General features: G+C 39.8%; 1 protein-coding gene across 1 annotated transcript in view; it reads right to left on the reverse strand.

Annotated features, from left to right (window-relative positions):
- SLC2A12 (solute carrier family 2 member 12) overlaps nucleotides 1-13,775 on the reverse strand; it is a 43,240-nt gene that overhangs the window by 11,270 nt on the left and 18,195 nt on the right. Inside the window, exon 2 of the mRNA XM_054986195.1 lies at nucleotides 4,661-5,989. Coding sequence (XP_054842170.1) covers nucleotides 4,661-5,989 — 1,329 coding nt within the window. The remainder of the gene's footprint in view (nucleotides 1-4,660; nucleotides 5,990-13,775) is intronic.

Consider the following 13,775-nt stretch of genomic DNA (forward strand, 5'->3'; position numbering starts at 1 on the left):
TCAGGTGTGGTATATGTCTCCTGAACATATACCTGAATGGCATCCATTTAGGAGCTTAACTTTTTTATCCTTTGTCACTATAATGAGTTCAGCAATACGGCTGAGATCTAAATAATGCAGAAAAGGTTAACACAACTGACCATTTTCTGACTTTTCTGTAATGGTCAGGCTCAACCTATTAAAAGCTGGTTTCAAATTGTAGAGTTCAAAGTACTTGAAAAGATTGTTGGATTTCAAAGGAATGCATTGTACACAGAAAAAAAAGATTAGAGTGACTTATAGTTTAGAAATGAATGAGGTCGGAGATATAAAAGCCAATGAAAGAAATGGCTTATTAAAGGACTGATGCAAGGTTGAAGGAAAATAAGGGAAGGGATTATCTTTCAAGCAATGAAGGTACAGTATTGGGAGAGGGCTCTAAATATATGAAACTAAAACAACCAAAAATTGAAAACTTCTCTGAGAGAAAGGAACTCAGAAGGTACCACTAATGGTTAGATGTTCTATGAGAGCAAATTCCTTTATGACAAGTTGGGAGCAGTGGCACCAAGAGGGGACAGTAGACAGTAGAGGGGGGGGGATTCCAGGGGCCTGTGCTACCCTGGGGAGGGGAGGGTCTATGGAACCAGGCAAGTCATATAATGTGATTTGTTTGCTTATGAATTTTGATTGGATTGGGTCCGGGTAGTATGAAAGGGAGTAGAATGCATGGACTGTCCATAAATACTGAGTGCTTGAATTACGTCCATGTCAGACTAAATAAGAAAGATGCTGCATCTTAACTTGGAGATTCTGCCTTTAAGTTCCCCAAAGGAGCAAGAGAGGATTCAGTGCAGCTACTGCACCTCTCACCCTGCAACTCCCTCAGTCCCTACAGTCAGATTCCTTGTTTTGGCTGAGGAGCAGGCAAGCAGACTGATGGATATATCACAACAGCCTCAATCACAGTCTTGGGGTATTCTGTGGTGCAGGAACAATTTCTGGGTTACAAATCTACAACTTGATTTTTCAAAAAGAAAGCAAAAAAGTAATCTAGTGGCTCAGAAACAAAAATCATATCATTTTACAAGTCTGATCCTAAACTGGGCATTTTAAGCAAAGATGCCAACATAACATACAGGACAAGAAAAGTTTCAGCTGGTCCCTTTTCACAAAGAACAATTATTCAGAGTAATACAAACATGTTCTCGTTTGGGCTTCAGGTTCCTTGCTTTGGTACAGGCAATGGCACACAAACTGTTCATTCTGAAAACAGGGACATATTTCCCATAGTTCAAACATTATGGGCCAGGAAGTTCTGACAGTAGCAACTGTGTAAATAAAGGGCTAACGGGCATTCATGCCAGTGAATCCACTGATCACTACTAACATTGCAATCCTAAACCCATTGAAATTAATGGGCTTAGGCTGGAGTAACTCTTAGGATTGCACTGTAAATGTCCTCCGAAGATATTAAACGCAGACACCTCTGATATTCCTGTGACTAAAGGAATAAGTGGCTGCTGAAGAACTACCAAGGACTGAAGGTTGCTCCTTTTTTCCCCTACAGAACACTATCTGCCTATCCCAACATGGCTGACAGAAATATATTACTAGCACAGCCTTTCCCATTATTCTGTTACAATGCCTGAAAAAACTTCACCAAAGGAATCGCCATCTATCATACGGCTACTATAAAGGCAAAGAAGACTGTGGCGAATCTTGCATAATCCTATTTATATGCCCTATTGTTCACAAAATTGGAGGGACTAAAGTAAGGCTGCTGAAAAGGAGGGACTAGGTTCAGTTAGAACAGACAATGCTGACTTTCATAGATTGATAGTCTGACTCAATATAAGGCAACTTCACAAGAGAGTAGGGGGAGAAAATTTGGGTGGGGGGGCTAGTCACTCCACGGGGAGCACAGAACAATACACGTCATATGATTTGTTTTCATATGATGTTTGGATTGGATCTAACTAGTATGACAGCCAACTAGCACCCCAACCCCTGATGCTGCTTGGTAGACCAGCAGGGGAGAAAATAAAGCAAAATCCACAATTGCATCGATGGTGTGATGTCATTTCTGGGTTGAATCTCTGGAACTGCTTTAGGATTCAGCAGAAGCTCTATGGTAAAACTATGGACTTTCTGCCGAATCCAAGAACGGTAGGATGTTACTTCTGGGTTCAGCCTGGAAATGACATCATGCCGTCGATGGGACAGTGCCCCATGTCCCCGTCCCCCAACCCCAGTCTCCCACTGGGTGCCAGCCATCAGCTGGCAAACCTAGTGCCAACCCTGTGGGGGATCTTTGCCTGCTAGCCTGCAGTGGCTCTCAGTAGCATTAAAGAGTGTTAAAAGTATGGATTCCCTCAACAGAGACATGAAGATTTTCATATATAGTTGGGCTTATAGATGTAGAACCTGGTAGTTATTTTGGATAAATGAATTATAAATTATATGAAAGAATGAAACTTTTAAGTCTCTGCTACAGAGTCTGATGCTTATTCCTAGCAGGGAAAACTTATTCCAGGTTGGTTGTTGTGGGTTTTCCGGGCTGTATTGCCGTGGTCTTGGCATTGTAGTTCCTGACGTTTCGCCAGCAGCTGTGGCTGGCATCTTCAGAGGTCAGTGTCACTTCAGTGTCACTGAGAGATCTCTGTCTTTTGGTGCTACACCTCTGAAGATGCCAGCCACAGCTGCTGGCGAAACGTCAGGAACTACAATGCCAAGACCACGGCAATACAGCCCGGAAAACCCACAACAACCATCGTTCTCCAGCCGTGAAAGCCTTTGACAATTATTCCAGGTTGATTTTCTAAACACCAGACATAGTAGAATCAAAAGGTAATGAAGACGTTAGTGTATTTTAGAACAGATACATCAAATTGCCTAAAGCAAAGCTAGCACCGTATTTTTTAAAGTGTACCGCAACATTGATTTATTACACTGATAAAGTATTACAGTAATTGATTGAAACAGATAGCAAATGGGATGTTGAATTGCTTTTAATCAGATTTAATTAGTGTAAAATAAACAAAAAGCTGTTTTTTATTTCAGTTGGGGCCTCATTGTGTATAGGACAAATTGGAAAGGAACAGCCCAGATGCTCACTCATTCAGGACTCTTTTACAATGCAAAAAGGGCTTCCATTGATCTTTTCATTTTTAATTTTCCCTTCTACACTCACTCTATGTGATGCTTGTACACTTTTGATCAATGTTATTAATGAAAAAAACTGGATACTGAGTAGTTCATAGCAAGATAAATTTGTTTCTAATGTTATAGGAAAAGGATGGGGAGCCACACCTGTCCTCATTCCAATGACACCTATAAAATAATTGGGACAAATTAGTACTCCAAATATATAGATTTTATGTCTGTTTAAAGGATAGTTTCTCCCACAGAATACTGAGAATTGTAGCTTGGTAAGGAAGCTGAATATTAGAGAATATTCAGCTGGCCCTGGTTGTAGTAGCACACTACCCAGGGTTCCTCAGGAAAAGACAATGGTATTAAGCCAGTTTTTAAATTCATACATGGTCTTGAATAGTATTTTGTATCACTGGTTAGAAAAAAAAGGACAACTTTAACTATATTAAACAAATTATTACAAAAATCTGAGCTCTTGACTGAGTGTGATCTTCTGAAAAAACAGGTTTTAAAGAATTCAGTAGTTTAAGCAATGTTTCTATAGAGTTTTATATAGCTCTTCTATAAGACTCCTGCAACTAGGAGAAGACCTAAAGGCATTAACTTTAGACAACTGTAAATGAAGTCTAATCTACATGAAATTATATAAAAATTTGTTTTCTTAAACTTGTATTCTACTTCTCAGCTCAACCTAAGCATAGGTTTATCATACAAGCACACAAATGAACAAGTTTAAAATCAATTCCTTCTGGAATGCTAGAACTATATGGGCAATAGCAGCTCAATGTAAACTGCTGAGTAAAATTCTATGGCATCAGATCCCTGCTGAGCTGCCTCCACTACTCAAATTCCATCATCCCCAGACACTGCCCCAAATCCAAGCTAGAGTTGGCTTTCATTTTTCCCCATTTACTGCAGAGAAAATATAAACCTCATTCTTCTCCAAAGTAAAAGGGAAACTGTGGGGTGGTTGTAAGTTAAACATCTATCTGGACACTTCCCTGTAGTAGGGTTGCCAGCTCCAGGCTGGCAAATTTTTGGAGATTTGGGGGGTAGAGCTTGGAGTAGGCAGGTTTGGAGACAGGAAGGACTTCAGCAGGTTATTATACCATAAAGACCGCTCTCCAAACCAACCAGTTCTCCAGGGTAACTGATTCCCGTAGTCTGGAGACCAGTTGTAATTCCAGGTAGTCTCCAGGCACAACATGGCAAACCTACCCTGTAGCCACTATGGGAAGGCAGGTAAAGCTAAATTCCACTTTTAAAATGGTAGTACTATGCCCCACCCCCTTCAGTCATTTACAGGGCTTTTTTGCTTCTTTACAAAGCTCCACTATACTACAGCTGCTGCTAGACTTGGTACATTGTTACAGATGTGTAAACATTTTTACTTCTCCTTTGGCTTTGCTGTAAATGTAGAGCTTTCAACTTCAGTGATGTATGTGTGAGAATGTTTCTTCAGTGCTTAGTCATCAGTCAAACAACTTATGAAAGTAAATTTAAAAACAGTATCTGCAACACTTACTTGGTCCAAGGCTTACGGAGAAAGCAGCAATGTAAACAAGCAAACTGACCAAAGAGAGCCATTTGAGAGCCTCTGGAACTCCTGCAGCTCCTGTTGCTATATGGAATTCTGCCTGGCTTGAGACAGAGGCTGTGACTCCTGCCATAGCTGTCCTGTTCGGCGTCCCTGTATTAGAACGTTCAACCTCCCATTGTGAAATTCTGCCAGATGAAGCCATGCCAACAAATTGGTCCTCAAGAGTTGCATTTGCAGTGGCCAGCTTTTGCACCTTCTGGAATGAAGAATCTTCCAAAGTTTGGTTTTTACAAACAGTAGTAAAATTCATGTGTATGTTAAGTGTCACCACACCCATGGTGACTAATGACACAGACATGAGGGATGAACCAATACAGAGAAATGTCTTGCTTCCTATGTGGTCCACAAAAAGAGTAGCTGGGATTGTACTGATCACTTTGACCACTCCAACACCAGTAGAGGCCAGACTAGCTGCCTCATTGCTCTGAAATCCAGCTGACTTCAAAACTGTTGATGCATAAAATAAGATGTTAGGCTGTCCTGTTGTCTGGACAAAGAACACTAGAGTGATTCCTATCAGCATCCGGGCCCTCATGTTGTCTTTTGAATGGAATAGATCAAAGAAAGTGTACTGGTGCTCATCTTTCAAGGAAGATTTGATCATAGCAAGTTCTTCAGTAGTGTCTGAGGTTTTCCTGAGCTTTCCAAGCACCCTGCTAGCAGCTTCATCAAAGCCTTTCATAACCAGGAACCGAGGACTTGGTAGAAGGAAGTATAGAGCAATGGCTTGCAAGGTGCCCAGTGGAATAACAAGGCCAAACATGTACTTCCAGCCATGGTAAACACTGGCAAATGCATAATTTGAAATGTAAGCAAAAAGAACACCCACTACAATCATGAGTTCATTCAAAGACACTAGTAAGCCTCTTCTGTGCGGTGGGGCAATCTCAGCGATATACACACATGTTGCAATTGAGGACAGTGAAATGGAAACCCCTATCACAATCCGTCCTATTATAAGCAGTCCATATGAGGCAGAAAGGATCAAGACTAGACTTCCCAGTACAAGTAAACAAGATGCCATCATAATGGTAATTCTTCTGCCATATTTATCTATCAGGAACCCACCAGTCAATGAAGCTAGCAAAGCGCCAATTAGAAGAGCACTTACAACCATTTCCTGTTGTTGACACGAAAGTGCTAATATGCTAGTTAGCTGAAGAAGAGCTCCAGAGATAAGACCAAGTTCATAACCCATCAAAAGTCCACTGACAGCAGCAATGGCTGATGACAGAAGAGTAAGCATTCCAAAGCCTGCAATTAAGAGAAATGAATAGAATCGAGTTAGTACATCTTCATCATCAGGAGCCAATATTGTGTGGTGGTTAGAGTATTGAACAAGGGCAGGAGTCCTAACCTTTCTGAGACTGCAGGCACCTTTGGAATTCTGTCACAGGTTGGTAGGCAATACCACAAAATGGCTGCTGCAGGAGACGAGACTAATTGCAAAACGTCAGGGAATGAGGCTAGGCATAACTCTAACAGAACTCTTCAACATTTCAAGCAGATGCTCCAGTTAACAAGATGCCTTTTGCAATGAATATATTGTGTAAAAACGTTTCATTTATATACACCACTTACCTTCAGTCACATAGTAAAGATCCTTGTGCTGTGGTGGCAGTTGCTGCCAAAGCAAAATTTTTAAAAATCTGTACAGCCAATAAGACCTTCAAAGGCTAATCAGAAGCCCTGCTGGCTGAAAGCCCCATCTGGTCCTACCCACTTTTTAAAACACTTGGCAGGCACCATGAAAGGTATCGGCAGGTGCCCTGGTGTCCATGGGTACCTCACTGGGAACCTGCAAGACCCAGGTTCAAATTCAAACTCTTCCATTAAATTTGCAAGATAACCTTGGACTAATCACTCTCTCCCAGCCTAATTTACCTCATGGGATTATTCTGAGGGCAAAATGGAGGAGAGATCAAGTGTGTATCTTGTAATTGCTTGGAGAAAGGGCATGGTAGAAATATACTAGATCAAGCAGACCAAGTTTATATGATTTTTGGTTTCAAAAATAATGACCTGCTTGGGCAGCAGAGAAAGCCCAGAGGAGAAAAGGAGTAAAATCTAGTAAGTTATCATATGGACGGGCAGGAGTGAAGCCTAGTGAACATGGAGTGGAGGGAGGGGTGGAGGGATGCTCAAGTGGCACCAAATTACTGGGACACAATAGAGAAAAAATGGCATTCTCCTTTTGTGAATTTAAAAGGCAGCAGTTAGTCAAATAATATTGAAGAACATTTTCCATCCACTGGCTTTAGCATGTACAGAAGAACCAAGGTTAACTGTGCTAGAGTTATTTATCTGCAATACAGCACACAGTAATAGCACAGGCAATTTGTACAATCAAAACAGTTCTGATAACAAGAATGCCAGTTCTGATAGCATTTGTTTGCACTGTAGACATTAATGAACTAGAAATTGGATTCTTTGTTACATACACTACAGAACAGACATCAGATGACTGTCTTCTAAGGACTAAGAGCACCCAAATTACAGGTTACAATGAAAGCATGGCTACTGTTCATTCATATGTCCCTAGCAATGCTTATTTAAAGATGCATGACACTACTTTCAGAGAAAACCTGGAAGCGATGATGGTAGCTCTAGGAATTGCTAGAAACTCTATGGTAAAACCATAGAATTTCTGGTGATTCCTAGAGCTACTGCCTTTCCTTCTCTGTCTTCCCTGGAGGCAACACCATCATGCTTCATATGCCAGTGAGTTTTGTTTTTTCTCTTCCCCCCACCACTGCTCAGAGCAGCACTGGGCAAGTGAAGCTCAGGGTGGGAATCTCTGTATGCCATGTATCATTGTTCCAGATTATCTTAAGGTTTTGAAGTATAAGTAAGGGTAAGTCCATCCTATGCTTTACAATTGTCTAAGATGAAAAGTGGAGAAGGTAGACAGAGGGAACGTTTTCTCCTGTCCTATAATATTCTAACTCAGGAACACTTAAAGAAGCTGATGGGCAATAAGTACTAGACAGATATAAGGAAATATTTCTTTGCTCAGTGAGTAATTAAATTGTGGAATTCAGTGCTTTTGGATGTAGTAATGGCTACAAGCATTAAAAGAGAGATTCATGGACGTAGGCTTGCCATACCCCAGTCCGGGGCAGAGGAGCCCCCATCCCAACCTGCTAGCCCCTGACCCCACTCACCTGGTTGGCGGTGGGGAGGCACAAGGGGAAAGAAGCACATGCACATGCTCCCACGCTCCCCTGTCACACAGGCAATGGAGGAGCCACAAGACACATTGACACCCAGTTGAGTAAAAATTACCATTTAGAGGCAATTTTTACTCAACTGGGCTTTGGCGTGCCCCATAGTGCCTTCATTGTGCTCATTTTTCAGTGTGATGGAGGAGCCATAGGTCACACTGAAGCCCATTTGGAGGCAATTTTTACTCTACTGGACTTCAGTGCACCCCACAGCTCTTCTGTAGTAAAACTTCTGAAGGAAGGCACTGGCAAACCACCTTGGCTTCTCACCTGACTTGAAAGCCTCTTGCTGGGTTTTCCATAAGTCAATTGCAACTTGATGGCACATGCAAACACACACACACAAACCTCTGAAACTCAATGCTAGGTGACAACATCAAGGCAAGGTGATCAGCCTCTTTGCTTTGATTCTTGGGTCCGCAGAGTAACTGGGGAGGGGCTACTGTGTGAAACAGAATGGTGGACTAGATGCACCACTGGTCTAATTAAGCAGGGCTCTGCTTAAGTTCTTATGATAGCAAGATTTCTGGGAAGAAAACTAAGAAGCCGCTTGGCTGTGTATACAACCCATAAGCTAACAGGTCTGTTTTAGCCATTTTAAACATCAAGGCCGTTTTCACACGTGCCCCAGGAGATCGCGCAAACTTATGGCATGAAGCATCTTCCTAGCACGATCTCCCAGCATGGCCCTCTTTAATGGCCCGATGACATCAGAAAAAGGACTATTAAACGGGATCATGCCAGGCAATTGCGCTAGGAAGACGCTTTTATGCCGTGAGTTTCACGCGATCTTCCAGGCACGTGGCCGTGTGAAAATGGCCCAGATCAGGGAATTTCTAAGATTTCTAGTATATAATGATGCAACAAATAATAAAAAGCATCTGGATTATCAATCTTTTCAGCAGCAGATGCAGGACAGGCATAAGGGGCTGGGATGGTCAGGTACCTGCTGAGAAGGGTTGTCAGGCTTCAGCCAGGAACCCCTAGGAGCATTTAGGGCACAAGGACTGGTAAAATCTTTGAATTTTTGCAAACCCTAGTGTCCCATAACATCACTTCTAGTTTTTTAAAAAACTTTTTTTAATATGAGTTTTATTAGGTTTTCAAAAATACAAAAAAAGAAAAGAAACGTTTTAGTATCAGATTCGTGTACAAGATAGTCATATGGTCAATATTTCAGAAAATTTGCAATATAGACATCAATCCTTAGAAAAGGAAACTGAATAACCGGACACCGCCCCCCTTCTTTCTTTCTTTATATAGTACACAGTCCATTTAGATCTCTCCAAGCACTTTTTAATTTCCTTGCTTTTAACCCACCGGTTCAGTTTCCTTTCTCATTCCTAGCAATTATTTATATTTTAAGTGAGCATCTTTTAAGGCACATTTCGATCCTTTAGTTCTTGAGCCTAGGGTACTAAGCCCTTAGTCCTTCCAGAAATAGAGCAGAGAGGAGAAAAAAAGAACAGAAAATAGAAGCGAACATCCACATCATTACATTCGATTGTTAGTCCCATTATTTGTATATGTCATTAACTAAATATTTTCTTAAAGGGGAGAAGTATACAAAGAAATTTTTATAACAGCCTACCCTCGATCTTTCATATATCAGATCTCAAGCCACCTAAGATTTAATACTTGTATTTTCATTATGAAAAGGCAGAAGAAAAACAAAGCAAATATATAGGCAGGCTTAGCTTAACCTATAGTATAGGTTTTAAAAAATTAACACAATTATAAGGTTCCTTCTACCTCCCTAGTGTTTCCCCTGTTAGACCTAACAGTTATCTTATCTCACAATCATTCTTATCCTTTTATTTAAAGAAATAAAAAGAATTCCAATAAAGAACATAAGAAAAAAGAGGGGAAATAAAAGACACCCAAGACCTGTTTACTGGGTCATACTTTGAATTTCATTTTTGTTCCTCTTGTCTCTCCCTCTAAAATAGCATTATGGCTCCTTCCTTCCTACAATACTTTTATTTAGGGGAAAGAAAAGAGCTCCAACAGAAGGAAAAGGAAAAGAAAAACAAGAAAGGGAGCAGAAGACTCCAAGAATCCTTTTACCACACTCCCTCTAATCCAATAGCAAAACATAAACAATGTCTAACATGTTAAAAAGAGGGGGGGAAACATATAGAGTTATATTAGGTCTATGTTAAGATTGATAAAGCAAAAAAAAAAAGAGTTTCTTTCCTAGTTTCTTTCCAGATTCTCTAGGTTTTTATATCAACACAATTTAAGAAGAATTCAGAACATATATAAATCGCAATATATCCCATATACCCTCTTTATTTATCAAAGTCCCAGGATCATGATTTAAGTTCCATCTTCTTTCTTCTTCTTTCTCCCTCTAGAGTAGTGTTGCAGCTCTTTCTTTCCGACGATCAGCCACAAGCGGCTCTTCTTGCTTTCTAAGCATCCCTGCAAGGTGTCGATGAATACATTGTTATGTCTCTGATTGTCTTTCTTCATCTTTGTGATGTATTTCTTAATTGAAGTACGTTGTGTGCTTTTTGCTTTGTACAGAGGCAATACACTAGATCTCTTCCTCACAGCTTCCTTTCCACGCTCCTCCCCCTTCTTCTCCCCCTTTCGTACTTTCACAGAAAAAGACTGAATTTCTACTCCATTTTGTTGTTTCTCCTCCAATTTTCTTTCAAATAAATCTGTCCCATCAAAGTTTTCTTCTAATTTGGCATCTAACACAGTGCCCTTGTCTGATTTCAATCCAAGTGTCTCATCTGCTTTTCTTAATGCATCATCCATCAGCTTAGAGATTTGCTTCAGCTTTGAAAATATCTCTTCAGAAAGCACCATTTTATTCACTCACTTTCAGATGCTCAATCAAAGATCTCTTAAAACTGGTAAAAAGCTCCTTTGCTCTTGCTGCTTATAGTTCAGGAGATTTTTGCTCCCCAGCTCTCTCCCAGGAAAACTCTTTTTGCAATCACTCTTCAGTGACAGTCCCCTGGTTCATAAAGCAGGTGCTTCTCCGGAGGATAATAAAAAAAACCCTCATCAAGCTGGATAGCCCTCGTAAAGCCATAAACAATTCTCTTACTTGGAGAGATGTCAAGTAGAATCACTCTTTTTCAGTCATTCAGTTGTCCTTACTTCTATCTTGTCAGGAATCTCCACTTTATTTTCACTTGTTCAGAATCCTGGGGTTCGTAGCTTGAAAGCCAAAAGGCTTCTTTCACGGTCCTTGCCTTTTGAGCCTGTGTGGGGGCTCCACAGGGGGTTGCCAGTCTCCCTTGAGCTCCTCCGCCTTGCTCTGGCCTGCCCCCCTCTCCATGGGGGGGTCTTGGGGACCCAAATCCTCAAGTCCCAAGGAGTCAGGAAGATAATGGCACTGAGCTCATAACTCAGCTGCCATGATAGCGCCATGCCATACCAGAACACCAATGTGTCTAAAAAACTTTTTGTTTTAGAAAATTGAATACATTAATTAACAATAATAACAATAGCTATAAAGTTAAACAGAGAAAGAAAGAGAGAACTTGAGATGTTTCTTGGTACACATTTAATTAACAATATTCCAGGTTTGAAATGGCATTGGCCTTAACATATCTGCAACACTTAAACAAGACAATAGTGAGGAGAACAGCAAAATATAGTGAATGGGTCATGTAAGTAAAGTATGTTATTTTTAACATTTAACTTAGTCGTATATTCAATAATGGAGACCATTCCTCCAAAATAGTTGATTGAAAAGTAACTGATGCTGTTGTCTTGAGATGATCAGTGATTTTTTCCATCAGATAATGGTCCCAGATTTTGTTATGCCACATTTTTAATGTTGGGGATTTGGGACTCTTCCAAACGTTAGCTATGGTTGTCTTGGCTGCAGCTAGTAGAATAGCAATTATTTTACTAGATTTTTTTCGGCAAATCAAAGTCTGACCATAAATTTAGTAAGATTGTTTCTGGGTTCATAGGGATAGTGTACCCAGTGATCTGTTCTATTCGAGATGGTACTTTAATCCAAAACTGTTTTATTGGCTTACAATGCCACCAGCAGTGTATGAAAAAGCCAGTTTCTCCACATAATTTCCAGCATTTAGGAGAGATTCCTTTGTTGATATGGTGAAGTTTAGAGGGAGTGAAGTACCATCTATTTAATAGTTTGATGGAGTGAAGTCTGATGTCTATTGAATTTGATTTAAAGATTGGAGTATTCCAAATTTTAGATTTGTAGATTTGATATATTCAGATTACAGTCTAGATTCCAAGCTTTCATATTTTTAAAGGTTTTAATAAAAACTGATATGTTATATAATTTTGAAATAGCTCTTTTATAGATTTTAATATTGGGTTTTTTATAAATTCCATCAATTTGCATAGGAAAGTATTGGTTTATTAAATGGCTGACTTGAAGGTATTGGTACGATGGAAGCTGTTTACTTATCTTAGTTTCCAGTTCTTGTTTTAGCAAAAGCTGTCCATTTTTGGTTATGTCAATTAAACGATTAAGGTTGTTTTCTCTCCAGAGGTTGAAAGAGTTATGATGAATGGCAGGTGCAAACCAGCTTTGGCCTACAAAAAAAGAAAGTGGGAAAACATGCGGTGCCAATTTATCCCATATTTGTTAACGTGTTGAATAAAAATAGATTGCTTTGGATTATTGGAGGGCACTCCAACTTATTGTTCCATAAGGATTCTTGTAAAGTCCTGAGGTGAGTATACATACTTTCTATGGCTAGCCAATCAGCTTGATGTGTATTGCTTAGCATGATTAATATGTAGGAAAGTTCAGAAGCTTCGTAATAAAGTTTGATGTCAGGGATACCCAAGCCTTTTTTTGAAGCTGGAGTGCGGATAACATTGACATTTATTCTGAGTTTCTTTCAATTCCAAATAAAATTATTGAAAAGGTTTTGCCACTTTTTTAGTGATTTTGGTGGGATGTAAATAGGTATAGTCCTAAAATAAAATAAGAGTTTAGGGAAAATTAGGTATTTGACCAAATTAATTTTGTCTAACTAGGACAGATTTACATTTTCCCAGCTACCTAAAGACTGAATAGCACTGTGATAAAGTTTTGAATGATTATATTTTATTAGGCCCTTAAGCTTTAATAGTATATTTATTCCCAGGTATTTCCACAGCCCATAATCCATTTATAAGAGAATGTTTTCACAATGTAGTTGGTATCTTCATGTGACAGATTAATAGGGTATAACTCTGTCTTTGAATTATTGATCAATAATCCTGAAATTTTGCTGAATTCAGCTAATAATGCCTCTAGAGTCAGTCATGAGTTTTTAGGAACTGAAATAAAGTAATCAGCAAATAAGCTGAGCTTATAAATATGTTCTTTAAGGGTTATGCCTTTAATTTGAGGGTAGTGTCTAATCCAAGAGACTAGTGGTTCTAGTACTATGGCAAACAAAACTGGGGATAAGAATAAGAATGATTTGTTTAATAAAAGTGATTTATTAAGTTCCCAATTTGAGTGTTTCCTATCTGATAGTACATTTACCAAAGTGCATTCAAGTCCAGGCATATCTGTCCAGAGTTTATCTCTAATATGTGAAGAGGAAGCCTTGTTTCATAATCCAGAGGATGGAAATATTTAGCCAGTTTGGTGTAGTGGTTAGGAGTGCAGGACTCTAATCTGGAGAACCAGGTTTGATTCCTCACTCCTCCATTTGAAGCCAGCTGGGCGAGCTTGGGTCAGTCACAGCTTTTAGGAGCTCTCTCAGCCCCACCCACCTCACAGAGTGTTAGCTGTTGTAGGGAATTATAATGACATACTTTGTAAACCACTCTGAGAGGATGTTAAGTCATCCTGAAGGGTGGTATATAAACCG

The sequence above is a fragment of the Eublepharis macularius genome, chromosome 1, assembly GCF_028583425.1.
Source record: "Eublepharis macularius isolate TG4126 chromosome 1, MPM_Emac_v1.0, whole genome shotgun sequence".
In the NCBI taxonomy this organism is placed as follows: domain Eukaryota; kingdom Metazoa; phylum Chordata; class Lepidosauria; order Squamata; family Eublepharidae; genus Eublepharis; species Eublepharis macularius.